Raw genomic sequence first — 15,825 nt, 5'->3', positions numbered from 1 at the left:
ATGATTCTGTGCTTTCAACTTTGTGGCAACAGTTTGGGGAAGGCCCTTTCCTGTTTCAGCATGACAATGCCCCCATGCACAAAGCGAGGTCCATACAGAAATGGTTTGTTGAGATCGGTGTGGAAGAACTGACGTCAACCCCATTGAACGCCTTTGKGATGAATTGGAACGCCGACCGCGAGCCAGGCCTAATCGCCCAACATCAGTGTCCGACCTCACTAATGCTCTTGTGGCTGAATAGAAGCAAGTCCCTGCAGCAATGTTCCAACATCTAGTGGAAAGCTTTCCCAGAAGAGTGGAGGCTGTTATAGCAGCAAAGGGGGGGACCAACTCCATGTTAATACCCATAATGTTGGAATGAGATGTTTGACGAGCAGATGTCCACTTACTTTTGGTCATGTAGTGTGTATTAGTGTTTAATAAAAAAATTAAAAAGATTATTCTTCCATTTTGACAGTGTTTTTTTTCTTCCGTGTAGACTAAAAAGACATCCATTTTAATCCGAATTCGTAACACGAGCTTCATAAACACAACCAAATTATTATTTTTGCAATAGCATATATGAAATCATTTTTTGACTGTTTTGAATGTTGACGTCCAAAATATGTCCATGGCTTGAAGGGGTCCCTCAAGGCCTTTTCTAGTGTTAATTTATGTGTTGTAGGCCTATTGATTAGAATCAGCAAGCTAAGCTTACGAGCTGGGAGAGGAGGCTCGGCAGCAGCACTTGACAGCTTTATGAAGGCTGGCCAATACCTACAGTAGTGTTGTAATCGCATAGCAGCCCCAGAGACTGACTGTACGGGTTCTCTCATATCTTTTGTTCACGCCTCGCCTGGCCACCTCACCACCGAGGTGAATTCTGTCATTGTTTTTAACATGTAGCCTAATCAGGGACCGTCTGTTGATGAACAACGGTAGCTTGAGCTCATAAAATATGGGTCAATGGCTCAAACACCTGCATTTGTGGTGAACATTATAGGCTACATTGTTCCTGGTGGCATACATTTAAATAAGCCTAACTGCATAACAAAGAAAAATAATGAATAAGAACGCAAATGTCTTCCTTGAGCATTGTCATCATTTTTATTTATTTTTTACAAATARCTTCTGTTTCACAACAGCGCCAACAAGTCCCACAGGTATTTTTTTTATGGCCTTTGTGCAAACAGGTTATTAATGTCAGCTATAGGTAATCCTGTTTGGGTTGTGCCTGCTGCCTGCACATTTTTTTGTCTTTAAGGAGGGGTAAAATGGTGTATTTGGCACAGTTTGGCTTGTCCTCAGAGCTCAGACAGACAGCATCTCCCTTTCAAACTGTTTGTTGGTTTTAGAAGTCTTGTTTAGATCCAGGAATTGTGCAATACAGCTCACCCCCACCTTCTCCATACAGTAGGGTTTGTGCTGTAGGATTGGACGATATTACGATATAATTGGAAATCAACTATGTTTGACAGACATCGTTGACTGCAATGAATGGAAGCAAGTCCCTGCAGCAATGTTCCAACATCATCTAGTGGTGATCATCTAGTGGTGATGTTGGAACATATTATTTTTTAAATGTTTTTTTAGTTTTTACACATGATAGTTTAACCTATGCAGCAGGCAGTGCACAACAGGGCAGCTCACAGCTGGACGACATGCCAAATGGCCTACCTATTCCTATTTGCCAAAGCCCTTTTCAATAAATATGTAGGTAGACTTAGCCAACTATTAATGCAATAAGTAGGCCTACAATGTAGGTTGTAGACAGCGAAGAGTACCAAAAGCTGCATTGTCCCTTGTTGTCGCCATTTTATTTGAATGTGACTTGTTGGTMTAAGCATATCTTTCATGATCAACTTTCAAATGAATTTGGAGGACCGTAACAAGAGTTTTATATCTCAGAAAGTTATGTTTGTGAATAGCCTAAATAAAAACATGATATGGTAATAATGAGAGAGAACCAACAATTGCAAGATAGAAAAATCGAATGGAAGTTTAAACAAACGTGACAAGTTCCTGGCCTCCACCTGACCAATGTTTTAGGAAAAAMAAATTGTGTGCAGCCGGAAAATCCTTGCAAACCAAACAGCCAGAAATATAGGCCTAGACTAGACTACTGTCAATAAAATGTGCGGTTAACGTTACTTGTACAAGTTAAACAGATATGGATATATTGTGGAAGTGTTTTATTAATATCCTTGAATTGTGCAACGGGCATTACATAAGCTCTCACAGCAGCGCTTATGGGAACAAATTAAAATAAAACATTTTGGATAGGCTACAAAATAAATAAAGTTAACAAAATATGTATGACAAACTTATTTTCACTGTAATTTATTTGGTTAAGACACACAACAGAATATTCTAGCCTGGCTACATTTATTTTGAATAAGACGCATCTGTGAATACAGGCTTTGAAAATGAAACCGAAAGTGCAATAAAGAACCATTTGGGCTGTTTTTCTTGTCATTTTATATTAACCTACCTAAAGGTTTCTGGCAAGGAACACAAGAATGTTCACCTTTTTCTGGCTTTAATAGACTGCGGAGTGGGGTAACAATATTACCTGCTGTAAGGTCTACTGAAAACAAGTTCAGACGGAACGCTTTTTGCACATATGTAGAGGTATTTGAGGGCGACGCTGGCCAAGAGCGGAAAGCAACCCTCATTCCCTCACTACCCTGCCAGTGGGTCATCATCTCCTCCGATTCCATTTTAGTGTAACTTTGCTTAGCTCTCCCAATAGACTGCCCAGTGATGTCTTCTATGGTCGACATGCACGCTCGATCTCAGTTGAAATTGTTCTTAATCACCACTGAAAGGGTCTCGTATCACACTGTAGGCCTACAACGTTTGGTACCAAATTATCATTCAAAGTTACCGTTACCACATATCACCATATGATTTATTTATTTGCCCACAAGAAAATACAATATTGGATAAACGATTTCCACATTGTTGTCTATTTAGACTTTAATCGGTGGTTTTAGTGACAGGCTGCATTACAGATCGTTTACTGCGTTGCTAGGCAAGGACGCTCTACCCCCGCCCTGGGTAATAAAAAAAAAAGACGATACAATCGTATATCAACGATGTTTGGACAGGTCGATGGGATGACGTGTCATTCCAGGCATCAACCAACCCTATTGTGCTGCTTAAAGGTGAATTAGTGCTCCTGCTGTTGCAGTAAAACTCTCAGATTACTGTGGGACGGGAACAGCCCAGACTTTATGGCCCTGTAGCTTTTATTGCACATCTTTACCTGCTTCTATTTACCTTGAGCTGTATCCGGCCAGGGAGCTGTATGGTACACAGTGTGGCCCTGGCTTCTCAACAGAACACACTCTCCCACTTTTACTCCAGTTCCTTACTTGCTGAGAACTAGTTCTCTAGAGTACTGAGAATAGGTAACAAAGTGATGATATCGTGTGTGTGTGTCAGGCGTGCTCTGAGAACCAGGGGAGTTTCTCCACCTCTGGGCTGTTGGAATGTGCTACCTTCCTGCGACTCACGTCTCTTTCCCCCCTCCAGAAAGAGTGTACACTCCTGCTCGACAACAACCCTGCAAGCTAGGCCTAATGCTTTCCCAAGGACACGGTGTACACCTAAGCATGCACACACACACACACACACAGAGCGTTGACAGGAGCTGACATGAGCCTCAGGGCTGTTGCAACAGGAGCCACAGGTAGAGCGGAACTGAAAGGGTTTGTGTGCAGGGTGTAATTGGGGTTAACAATTGAACATTAAAAGAAGCATGTAGCAGTAGTAAGTCTACATGAAAATGTTCACTGTTCTGACCATTTGGAGGATGCGTGATATGTCTTTGGATCTCCTGTAACTATGTTGGGGGGGGGGGGGCACGAGGAGGCTACACTTTGTAGAAGGAAAGCAAGCGATATGTTCTACGGTGAAGTTGAGTGTTTTGGGTGTGTTCTGTTTAAGGAATGGTCTTAATGTGAGGGGGAGGGATGGTGAAGGTGATTTCACAATCTGCTTCTGGATATTTCTTTTTGAAGGGAGATGCTCGATCTCCGTCAGTTTGAGGAGATCTCATAATAGACTTTGTATTGTATTTTGGAGACGGGCGACTATTGAGACTGCTTTATTGAGTTGCTGCCTGCCCTGGATGTCCAGCCAGGTGATTCTAATACAATACAGCCCCTCCTGGATCAACAGGTGTGTGTGTGTGTACACACACACACACACACACAGAGAGAGGTAGACAAGGCAAGCACACGCACGCTCTGTCACACACACTCACTCACCCTCTTTTCAGACGCATTTTGTTTCGACTGCTTTTTAAAGCCTTATCCCTCTGTCGGCTGCTCCGCCGTATCCAGATCAGTCCTGATATAGCACAGCCTGGGCCTAACAGTTGATGCCCTGACCCTTTTTATCAGTGTGTGAGTGAGTGGTAGGTGTGTTGCATAAGCAGCGCAGCCCTGGCTCTGTCTGTGTGCTTTCCAGGGCCCTTTTAGAGCAGCCTGCCAGGCTGTTGTTCATTCAGTCTGCGTCTGATGGCAGGCAGAGCAGAGCCTCATGATGCTGATCACTGGTTGGGCCTGTATGGCCTGCAGGAGAGCTTTAGTTCTGCTTCTATCTGAAATGGACTATCTGTTTTGATTGCATGCGTTCGTGGGAAAGCTTAACAACTGCACTATTTAGTGTMGAGAAACGCACACACACACACATACAGTTGAAGTCGGAAATGTACATACACTTAGGTTGGAGTCATTAAAACTAGTTTTTCAACCACGACACAAATTTCTTGTTAACAAACTATAGTTTTGGCAAGTCGGTTAGGACATCTACTTTGTGCATGACACAAGTAATTTTTCCAACATTTGTTTACAGACAGATTATTTCACTTATAATTCACTGTGTCACAATTCCAGTGGGTCAGAAGTTTACATACACTAAGTTGACTGTGCCTTTAAACAGCTGGGAAATTCCAGAAAATTGTCATGGCTTTAGAAGCTTCTGATAGGCTAATTGACATCATTTGAGTCAATTGGAGGTGTACCTGTGGATGTATTTCAAGGCCTACCTTCAAAAATTGTATTGGCCTGCTGGAGGTCATTTTGCAGTGCTCTGGCAGTGCACCTCCTTGCACAAAGGCGAGGGTACGGTCCTGCTGCTGGTTGTTGCCCTCCTACGGCCTCCTTCACGTCTCCTGATGTACTGGCCTGTCTCCTGGTAGCGCCTCCATGCTCTGGACACTACGCTGACAGACACAGCAAACCTTTTTGCCACAGCTCGCATTGATGTGCCATCCTGGATGAACTGCACTACCTGAGCCACTTGTGTGGGTTGTAGACTCCGCTCATGCTACCACTAGAGTGAGAGCACCGCCAGCATTCAAAAGTGACCAAAACATCAGCCAGGAAGCATAGGAACTGAGAAGTTGTTTTTGGTCACCTGCAGAATCACTCCTTTTTTGGGGTGTCTTGCTAATTGCCTATAATTTTCCACCTTTTGTCTATTCCAGTTGCACAACAGCATGTGAAAATTTATTGTCAATCAGGTTTGCTTCCTAATTGGACAGTTTGATTTCATAGAGTGTGATTGACTTGGAGTTACATTGTGTTGTTTAAGTGTTCCCTTTATTTTTTTGAGCAGTGTATATACACACACACACACACACACACACACGTACACTTTCCCCAGTGTCTGTGTTTCTATCTCTGTAACACACAGCGTCGACGTCTGGTGGTGCTCCCTGGTCATGAGTTATTTGGGCTGTGATTTGGAGAATATGGACACACACGCCGACTAACATGTTTGCACACATCCATGCTCCTCGGTCTCTTAAACATACACACGCTTGTAGACACAGTAAGCCTAACTGTGGGATGTCCCCTGGCGACTCATTGCTGTTAGAATGACTGATAAAAGCCTCAGGTTTCCTCAAAGCCACTAAGGACAAAGGGTTATCTGTGTCTTGTGGATGCGTTTCAAAGGGCTCTGATGGGTGAAGATCCCACGCTACAAAAACACCACGGCAGTGCCCTGAATGTCTATGGTTGAACCATACTGTATGGAGTCAAACCGCACGGAGTCTCTGTGCATTTGAATTTCTTTCTTCAACGTTCACCGTCTTCAACAATCCGTAGCCTGGTCCCAGATCTGTTTGTGCTTTTGCGTGATCCATCGTCATTGGCAAGGTGAACATGACAATTCCTTTATGAGTTGGCAGGAGAGCAGAAACAGACTGGCACCTAGGCTAAGAGGATGACTGGCCTGTCACTCGGGAGCGGGGCTAGAATGACAGTGCGAGATTCAGCTGAAGGGTGGGGAAGGAGAGCGGGAGGAAGGCAAGAGAGGGGGCATTTTGTCTCACCTTAGCGTAAGTAGCCAAACTGCTGATGGCAGGACAAAATATCAGACCTTTATGACTTGTGTGCGCACACAGACTCACAGCATATGCATACACTTGAGACACACACCCACACCTGTCCCTTTTGTCTGCGTTTCTCTCATTAGTCTATATGAGCTGAAACAACTGGGCTGAATCTGCACCACAGTCATCTGACCAGTTAGCCCTGAGAGAGGGTCTCGGGTGGCAGTGGGTCTCTCACACACACATACGCGTGCGCGCTGGACTCTTTAGAAAGCTGCAGTACAGAGGCACCTCGGAGGGTCTCCACGGTGTGCTCCACTGATGAGCCAGATGCAGTCTGAACACTCACACCAGCCATTTATAGCGAGGGGATCCGGTTGGCTTCGTTTCCTGTCCATTAGCTAAGCAGATTGCAAATCCCATATACTTACTGTGCCTCAAAATACCTCATGCTCTCCTTGTGTATGACTCACTCAGCCACCAAGGGAGATGTTTTTTAATGTGTGATATCGCTGAACGTGTTTGACTGATTTTTACTCGCCAGTTGCATGTTTTTTTTATATAGAGGTGAGAACGTAGCCAGGTAAATGTGAGAATGTTATGTCACCATGTTGTCAATCGTACTGTGCTATAATGTCTGTGACGCAAACTGATGTCGTCAACAGGCCACCTTTTAGAGTATCGACGTGTGTGTGTGTGTAATCATGTTGTCACCTTGTTGGTCTAACTCTCTCTTGTTTTTCAGCCCAGAATGTGACGGTGGATGAGATTCTCTCTGCCTACAGACAGGCCTGCGTGAAACTCAACTGTAAACCCATCCCCAAAGTGCTTAAACAGATGCAGGTAAACTTGAATGAAATACACTTACACACACACACACAGAGATATAGACCTCATATCCAAAGAAGAAACTGACACAGGTTAGCCCGAACAAAGTGTAGGCTTTTAATAGTTTGTGGATCCACAGTAACACACACACACACACACACACTCTCACTCATTCTCCATGCCACTATTTCAGTAGCCTAATAACAGCACTGAAACACTAGACTTAATTCAGGCTTTATTAGCTTTTAGTCTTGTCGTGGAGCTGGATTAAGCCTATATCTGGACTTTTAAATCCCCAACACCACCTCATCAAAATCGGGTACCAGTGGAACCCTCTCTCACCCTGGCACCCAATCAAACACCACCTGACCTCAAACCACCCTGCAGGGGCAGCTCACTCACACCCACCGTGGGGATTGTCATGGAGCTAGCTGGGCTTTGCTGACAGCAGCAGGGGGATTGATGTGCTGTGTCTGTCTGGTTTGTTGATGTTTGTTGTTTTCCGTTTGCGCGGTCTTGTGTTCTAATCCCTAATAATAAGTAGCTCCTGGGGTCTGATAGGGAATGCCTCGACTCTGTTTTCTTTTTTGAAATACCGGTGCCGTGTGTGTGTCCACACATTAAAGTGTTAATGCAAGAGTAGGCATTGTTTGTTTTTCATTCAGTTGAAAGCCTGTTATGCAGACACTTTGTCTTGGCAACAGGAATGAATGGAGAAACCCGTGAAAGGCCTATTTCACCTTAAGTGTCTGGGCAGAACAAGGGGAGGGCTCATGAATGTATAACAGATTATGACACGGGCCATGGCTGTTTGTACTGGGCTTATTGCTGTCGTTCTACTGTCCAATAGTCTTTCTTCCTTTCCGTTCGCGTGAGAGGTCGACCAATGCCGTATTGATACCATGATATTTGCTTGTGAAGAACGAGAGAGAAAATGGACAAAAATGCAATCACAGATGGAATGGAATGGCAGATGGAAATGAAGAGCCAGACCGAGGCACAGCCATAAGTAGCATAAGAGAGGGTGTGTGTGACTCCTACTGTAAGTTGCCACGGTTTCCTGCCCAGCGACCGCACACTCCAGCATGTCTCTGTCTGCTGTGCCGTGTCATTGGAAAGTTTGAGTGTTTGCGGAAGTGCTTGGTTAAATAAAGGTTCAATTTAATTATACAGAACTCTTTCCGCCCATCCACCTTCCCTTAACACACTCGCGCAGACACTCACACATGCACACAGACATTCTCAAACACACACCCTTGCACAGTACAAACACACACGCACGAACACACACACACACACTCTTAAGCTAAAGCAGCCTACTGTAAACATTCTGTCGATGGTCAATAGACACCCTGTTGATGGTCAATAGACACCCTGTTGCTTGCGTACAGAACTATGGGCATGTTTTTTTTTTAATACCCACAGTAGCTTCCTGAAGTCTCCTGAGCAGGTTTGTCCTTCTCTGTTGTGTGTCACGTCTTGGGAAGACAATGGGCGTCAGGGTGTGTGCGTGTGGGATGGCGGTTTAAATCCGCAGTTGTGTGAGGATGAGCTCATAGGGACGAGTCAGAGGGTGAGTGACAGAAGGGCTGGCGGCAGGATGGGGAGTGCAGCTACACGTGATCAAATGTTGTCCTATTTGTCACATGCGCCGAGTACAGCAGGTGTAGACCTTACCGTGAAATGCTTACTTACAAGCCCTTATCACTGTTGGATGTTTGCGGTTCGCACTGCCCACACACACACACACACACACACACACACACACACACACACACACACACACACACACACACACGTACTGTGCAAACACACATGTTCTTGGTGGAAGAATTGCCTCCCTTTCCTTCTCTCTCAACCCCGTGTACTGTCGCCTGTCTACCTTTCCTGCACCTCTCTACCTCGCGCATTCCTCGCAAGAAAAACCTTGCTCAATCCGCCTCCTCTCTCTCGTGTGTGTGTGTGTGACGGAGGCTCAGGGAATCTCCCGTCACTCCACTCAGGCGGTGTTTAGTCATTGGTGAGAGAGAGGGTGACATCGCGCACACTTGTGGAAAGACTCATCACTGCGCTAAGCTGGCCTTCTGCTCGGGCCTTAAATAAAGGCCGGGTAACTTTCCACTGTGGGGTTAACAGCCAGTGAATACACCGTCAGTGTGTTGGCTGCTGGTCTGCTCTGATCCACGGCCCAGTTTTTCTGCTTAGTCATYCTTGAAAGAAACGGCTGTATAAACATACCCGTCAAAAAAAATGGCTGCCAAGAAAGAGGTGTTTTGTTTCCCCCCCCMCCTTCCCTTTAAATACACTTTTTATTTMGTGTGTACTGTGCACGTGGTGTTCGGCCAGGGGCCTACAGGTTACCTACATTAAGTGTGTGTGTGTTTAAGGGGCTCTAGCCTATTCAGCATCTGTGTGTGGAATACCTGAGCCTCAGTAGCCMCAACCAGAGCCCCGGGGCTTAGACGCTTGGCAGCCCTGTGTCACATTTCTGTCTCCGCTGCTCCCCCTCGGCACAAGGACATTCAATCTCCCCCTCTGTCACACACGCACAACTATAGATGTGTACGCACATGTCCACACACGCTCAAGAATACGCACACTCATAAGGATACAGATGTTCACTTTGGCATACTCGTTAAGGTCTATAGGACTACACTCATTATTCAGGGACAGACATACCTGCGGCCAAACAGTCCTATTATATCCTATTGTGGAGGCCTGTGCAGTGCCGTATCGGGTTCCTTTTCCGTAGTTTCTCGCTCGCCCCTCTGAGACACACACACAMAATCACCCCAGGTARAAGARTGGAGGACCTGCCAATCCCAGAACGCCACGGAGGGTCACACACCATCAGCCCCAGAAAGTCGTTCACTCAGATGAATGTATCTGTACCTGAATGGGTGACACACACACACACTATGCAGTGCCTCAGTGGGTCTTACGCGTCTTCACTGTGTGCTGCTCACATGCACTCTCACACACCTGAATAGGTCTGTCTTTCCTCTCACACCGTCACATTCACATGCATCTGCTGTAGGCTTCTGGCAACATAGTATATTGTGCTAATGGCTGTGTATTCTTCATGGCAAGTGACTAAACAAGCTGTAGTTTAAAGTACAATGACTTTTTAATTTTCTCAAGAAGGGTGTGTTTGTCTGGGCTGAAGTGTCTGTCAGTATCGCCTGCAGACAGTCAAAACCACCTGAAGGCTATAGGGCCAGGGGACTATTTGCTTTAGTCTGTTTTCCAAAACAAACAGGGAGCAAATGGAAAGGTCATTGTTTTTCTGCGGTCTGTTGTTTCTTACACGAATGGCTGTCTGGCTGGGCTATATTCAGATCCTAGCAGAGCTTCAGGGCCGTGATCCATTCTTAGCTATCTATCGCTGCTGATCTTGAACAGACTTGGCTGTATTTCTCATCTGCAATTTTTAAGTATTGACCGTAACCTACGAACGGATGGCCCTAATTTTGCTCTTGGTTGTGTAGATCACATACCCTGAAAATACACTCCGGTGTACTTTGCTTTTGATATGAGGACATAGTCATCGCTGATAACAGTAGCTAAACAGACCTATCTGACAAGCAGCCGGTGGTGGGGGAGGTGAGGTTATTGAGTTCATGTTCACCGTGCCGTGTAGTGCAGCGCAATGGGATTTGCTGGGGGGGGGGGTGGGAGGGCGACGGGGTTGGAGGTGTGCTGGGGAAGGCTGATTGGAATAGCCCCCCCCCCCCCCCTTTGAATGCGTGAATGCGGCGTTATGACACTAACTGTGCAGAATAGAATTGGTTGCTGTGGAGTGAGGACACATGCGTCACGTAAACAGACTTGTGGGTCGTGTAGAGATGTGACTGAGGGCAATTCCCGCCACGGGCCTCTATAACACGCTGTAATCGCAATGTGTCCAGCTCCGGTTTCATGGACCTGCTACATTTCAGATGACACTATTTTCCTTGTCCTTTTGATCTCRCGCATCTTATTGGCACAAAATGGCTGCCGTGCGTCAGCCAGGTGTGTGTAACAACACACAGACACACTGAGTTTGAATGGGAAGAATCAACCTGTACCTATATAGGGATCTGGGACGTTCAACAGATAAAATGCTGGATATTATTATTGGCATACAATCATACTGTCACACTGGTCCAGATAAGAGAAGAAATGCTTTGTCTGCCGTTTTCCTGTCTGTTCAGGCAGGTCTTGGCTTGATGTTGTATTCTTCTGACGCAAGAGCGTGCGCGCACACACACACACACACACACACACACACACACACACACACACACACACACACACACACTTTAATCCCATTGAGCAATCGTGTCCTGCCGACCTGTTCTTTGTATCCTGTGTACACAGGAGTTTTTTTCTCCATTTACATGGGTTCATATTGGTCCCCTTTTTATGTGATGAATGTCAAAGTCTGTCTCTATGGTGACATTGACCTACTGTGTTGTCTCTCTGAGGGATTGGCTTTGTGTGTCTTACTGAGGGTTGTTCTGTTTCCCTGTGTTTTCTTAGGAGCTGAAAGACCTAACTCATCGAAATGAATGCCTGGACCTTAAAGGTAAGCGTATCCTGAAACACATGCACCGCGTACAACAGACACGTGCACACAGGTCTGTCTTCAAGGCGTGACCGCTTGTGTCCCTCCAGGTGAGAAGCTGGACTATAAGGCGTGTGAGTCCCTGGAGGAGGTGTTCAAGCGGGTCCAGTTTAAAGTGGTGGACCTGGAGCAGACCAACCTGGATGAAGATGTACGTTTATCCACACCCCTTACTCTCCTTCCCCCTCTTCTCCCTTCCCGGTTTTACCCTCCCCTCCTATCTTCCTTTTTTACATTTTTTTTAAATGTTTCCTTTCCTCTCTTCCACTCCTTTCCCTTGCTCTCATTATTTCCCTCTTATTTCCCTGTCCTCTCGTTCCCCCTGTCTGTTTTCCTGTCCCTCTCTCCTCTGACAGGATGTGCAGTGTCTCCCAGGGTCGCGCGATTACTCTAAGAGCTCTGTGAATGTAAACACCATTAGATGGGGTTGGGTTGAGACGCGGACAGACAGGCGGTCAGACGCAGACAGACAAGGCGGTCAGAACCGGAGCTCTGCTGTAGGCCAGAGGGACACAAACCGACGCTGCCTAGTCTGACCACTTCTTATTTCCTCAAACACACATTTTGTAGGCTTGGTGCTACTCAGTCAAGTGCTGTAAATGCACACACTTTTTGTCCATGCTTGCACAGACTATACTGTAGACCTATACGTGAGTGCAAATTCATGCACGCAGAGAGGACAGTGCATGCACCCATTTGCTATCCACATAAGCATGTTCATGCATGCATAGATACACCGACAGTACTAAACAAATACATCGTGGTATGAATGCAGGCGCATCCCCCCACACTCACTGACTGCCCTGAAAATGTCACTGAACTGACTTGCAGAGCTCCCTCACACTCGCTCATTAAAGACCTTCTTTTTAGTGGCTCTCTCACGGAGTCGTCCCCCCCCCCCAAGGCAGGGGGTCATTATAGGGGAGTTTAGATGGGGACAGTGGGTTTGCGCGGCTGGATGTGGATGGCCCTACCTGGGCGACAGAGGGAAAGGGAGCGAAGGAGTGGTGAATGAGAGAGGCAGTGGATGAGACGCCATGTATCAGCCAGTCTCTTTGTAGTGGGTTGTGTTACCCTTTTCCAGCTGCCTCACTTCATCAGGCTCTCTGGACTTACTGTAGCTACACAGCCAGCCAGGGACATCCGTCAGGACTTATTTGTCAGTTTCTTTACTTTTGGATGGTCATGGTTCTGGTCAGATTACCTCAGATTCTATCTCGACCGGTTGTCTACTTATTTAATCGAAGACAATGTTTTGTTTGATTGCGTGAATTAATTCGAAAGCACGGTATTATTTGCATGAATGATTCCACAGTTTCTAATGATTTCTGGAGGGTTGAGGAAAGGTTCCTGTGCAGATTGTGCTGTCCTGGCCCCGTCATGTGGTGCTTCCTAGACTGAGGTCGACTGCAGATTCTGCAGCCAGCCAGATACTTACCCACCGGACTCATGACTTGACTATTTCTGCTGTTTAGGCAAATGGGGCCTATGCCTGTGTGTGTAGATTCCCTTCTACTCACAATACTCGCCTGCTCATGAGTTTTCTGGGTGTAGGTTCCTGGGTAAAAATCCCGGACCTTTTGGAGTGTTGATGTCTGAGCAGTAGTATCAGCTTCTAGCATATAGGCCTATTTCTCTATTTTCCTTTGGTCGTCTCTCACGCTCACTCACCAACCAACCAACCAGTGGTATGTTCCAGCAGGTCTACCCCCCCCCCCACCCTTGAGGCGGTTGTCGTTCCATAGTAACAGAGGTTTGTGCACAACACTGTCAGTCCTTCCTCCCATTTAGAACGTATGGCAACACTTGTATGGAATATTTCTCTTTCGTGATCTTATCTTAGTAGTTGGGAGTAAGGCCAGTGTAAAGTGTTGCCTAACATTTGATCCTCCTCTGTCTCTCCTCTCTCCTCCCAGGGTGCGTCCGCTCTCTTTGACATGATTGAGTACTATGAGTCGGCCACACACCTCAACATTTCCTTCAACAAGCACATCGGCACCCGCGGCTGGCAGGCCGCAGCCCACATGATGAGGAAGGTGAGAGGTCTTGACCTCTGGGCAGGGGGTCACTGGGGTCGGGGGGGGGGGGGGTAAGCAATGAATCAATGGCAAAACAGTGGATGTGATGTTATCACCAACTAATTGATAGGGATTTTCTAAATATTTCAAGTTTTATTAGTCGTATGTACAGGATACACGTGGTATACATCGTCCAATGAAATGCTTACTTGCAGGTTCCTTCTAGACAATGCAAACAACAATAAGAAGAAATAAAATAAAATAGCAACATAAAGTAAATGGCTCAGTAGAATAGAATACATTTTATGGCATAAGTATCGTACAGGAAGGCACAATTTACAGTCCAATATTTAGACTTTTGGGGATTAAGGGGCAGGTGTTTAAATTGTGCAGTATTTAGCCATCATAATAAGCAAGTGATGGGCGTTTTTAAAATGACAATGCGTAGAATCCAGTGGCATGTTTAGGGTATTGAATGCATTTAGACCAACTGGATTTGCAACGTAGCCTATCCCCCGTTTCATTAACACTAAACCCTTGTTGGTTTAGAAAGACATCTCCCCGGGGTATGTATCAGGATGAGACATGCCTGCGGTCTCCACTGAAGCACCCCCTGGGGCTGCAATCGGGCACCGAGGCATGCAGGAGGTTTAGTGTACGTACACAAGTATGCTTTTTGGCTTGTGTGTTTGTGTAGCAGATGGGGATATGTGAAACTCAGTCCTCAGCCCCTTGCGCAGTTAAAAGGCCTTTTTCAATAGCGTGACGGGTAGAGACAATTCAGGAGGGAGGTCATGTGTTTGSAAGGCAGAGGTCCTGACTTCCGAGGCCTCTTTGAGCCAAATCACAGGGATGCAGTACTCTCGAAGCAAGCAGCTTGACGTCCTTTGCGTTTGCAGAGGTACTATACATGCCTGGTTGTGTGTACAGGTGTGTCTGGATATGGCTATGCATCATCGCTGGCTGGACGTAGCACGTATTTGTTAGAGAATAATGTCTCTTTCCAGTGACAGCAAGGTGTAATGYTCTTAACTGGCGCTGTGACGTGAGTCATCACTATCAGAGCTCCGATTACAGATTACGGGAAGTTCCTGGATTATGGAAGAGAGGTCAGGTCACAGTTAAACCCGGTGGGGGGGGGTTGTGTGTGTGTGTGTGTGTGTGTGTGTGTGGTGTGTGTGTGTTCCCATTCCCAGGGATGCTGGGAGGATTATCCAATATATTTTCCAAAGACATCCTCTGTACAAGTCTGTTTGTGCGCACATGGATTTTCAGATATAATCATTTGGTGGGCACTTATAATTGTCCTATTTCACAAGTGTGTATTATGTGCAAATTTGAAATGTGATTTCTTTTTTGCATATCCCAACTCTCTGAGACACCCTTGGAGAATGGGGTCACGGCCAGCGCCCCTGGAGCAATTAGGATGAAGTGTCTTAAGGGCACATCGTCATTTTTTCCACCATGTCATCTCGGGGATTCGAACTAGCAACCTTTCGTTTACTGGCCCAATGCGCTAACCRCTAGACTACCTGCCGTCCATATTAGCCACAGCTGACAGTACGTGGGCTGCAGATCGCAGGCCTCCCGAAGGCACAAACAAAACTGTCTGCTGTTATGGGTTAGCATGTCTACACAGAGGAGACCATGTTTTTTCTACCTTTTGATTGTAAGAAGAATGTGTCAGTGACTCATGACGACGTGGGTATGAGATCTAGAGAATGAGTCTCCTTCTCAAATCATACAAATAAAGTGGTTTTAGGCTGGGTATCTGTAAAGCACTTTGACAACTGCGGATGTGAAAAGGGATTTATAAAATAAATTTGACTAGAAATTTTATTTAAACATTACTGCATGTGTTTTTTGCCCCCAGACGAGCTCTCTGCAGTACCTGGACGCCCGCAACACACCCCTGCTGGATCACTCTGCCCCGTTTGTGGCACGGGCGCTCCGCATCAGCGGCAGTCTTGCTGTGCTGCACCTAGAGAACGCTGGGCTCTCTGGACGACCACTAATGCTGCTGGGTAACAGGGCGGGAAGACTGG

The 15,825-nt window shown here is 46.1% G+C and overlaps 2 protein-coding genes across 5 annotated transcripts in view; one reads left to right on the top strand and one right to left on the bottom strand.

The window, feature by feature from the left end:
• LOC111949708 (uncharacterized) overlaps window positions 1–15,825 on the bottom strand; it is a 387,379-nt gene that overhangs the window by 239,434 nt on the left and 132,120 nt on the right. The gene's annotated exons all lie outside the window — the stretch shown is intronic.
• Window positions 1–15,825, top strand: part of LOC111949635 (protein phosphatase 1 regulatory subunit 37) — a 48,727-nt gene that overhangs the window by 19,890 nt on the left and 13,012 nt on the right. For all 4 annotated transcript variants that reach the window (XM_023966972.2, XM_023966971.2, XM_023966970.2 and 1 more), the window contains exons 2-6: window positions 7,074–7,171; window positions 11,678–11,723; window positions 11,813–11,913; window positions 13,679–13,798; window positions 15,654–15,804. In XM_023966972.2, the coding sequence (XP_023822740.1) occupies window positions 7,074–7,171; window positions 11,678–11,723; window positions 11,813–11,913; window positions 13,679–13,798; window positions 15,654–15,804 (516 nt within the window). The remainder of the gene's footprint in view (window positions 1–7,073; window positions 7,172–11,677; window positions 11,724–11,812; window positions 11,914–13,678; window positions 13,799–15,653; window positions 15,805–15,825) is intronic.

The sequence above is a fragment of the Salvelinus sp. IW2-2015 genome, linkage group LG22, assembly GCF_002910315.2.
Source record: "Salvelinus sp. IW2-2015 linkage group LG22, ASM291031v2, whole genome shotgun sequence".
In the NCBI taxonomy this organism is placed as follows: domain Eukaryota; kingdom Metazoa; phylum Chordata; class Actinopteri; order Salmoniformes; family Salmonidae; genus Salvelinus; species Salvelinus sp. IW2-2015.
Note: the sequence above shows the minus strand (reverse complement) of the source record. Positions and strands in the feature narration are given on the sequence as shown.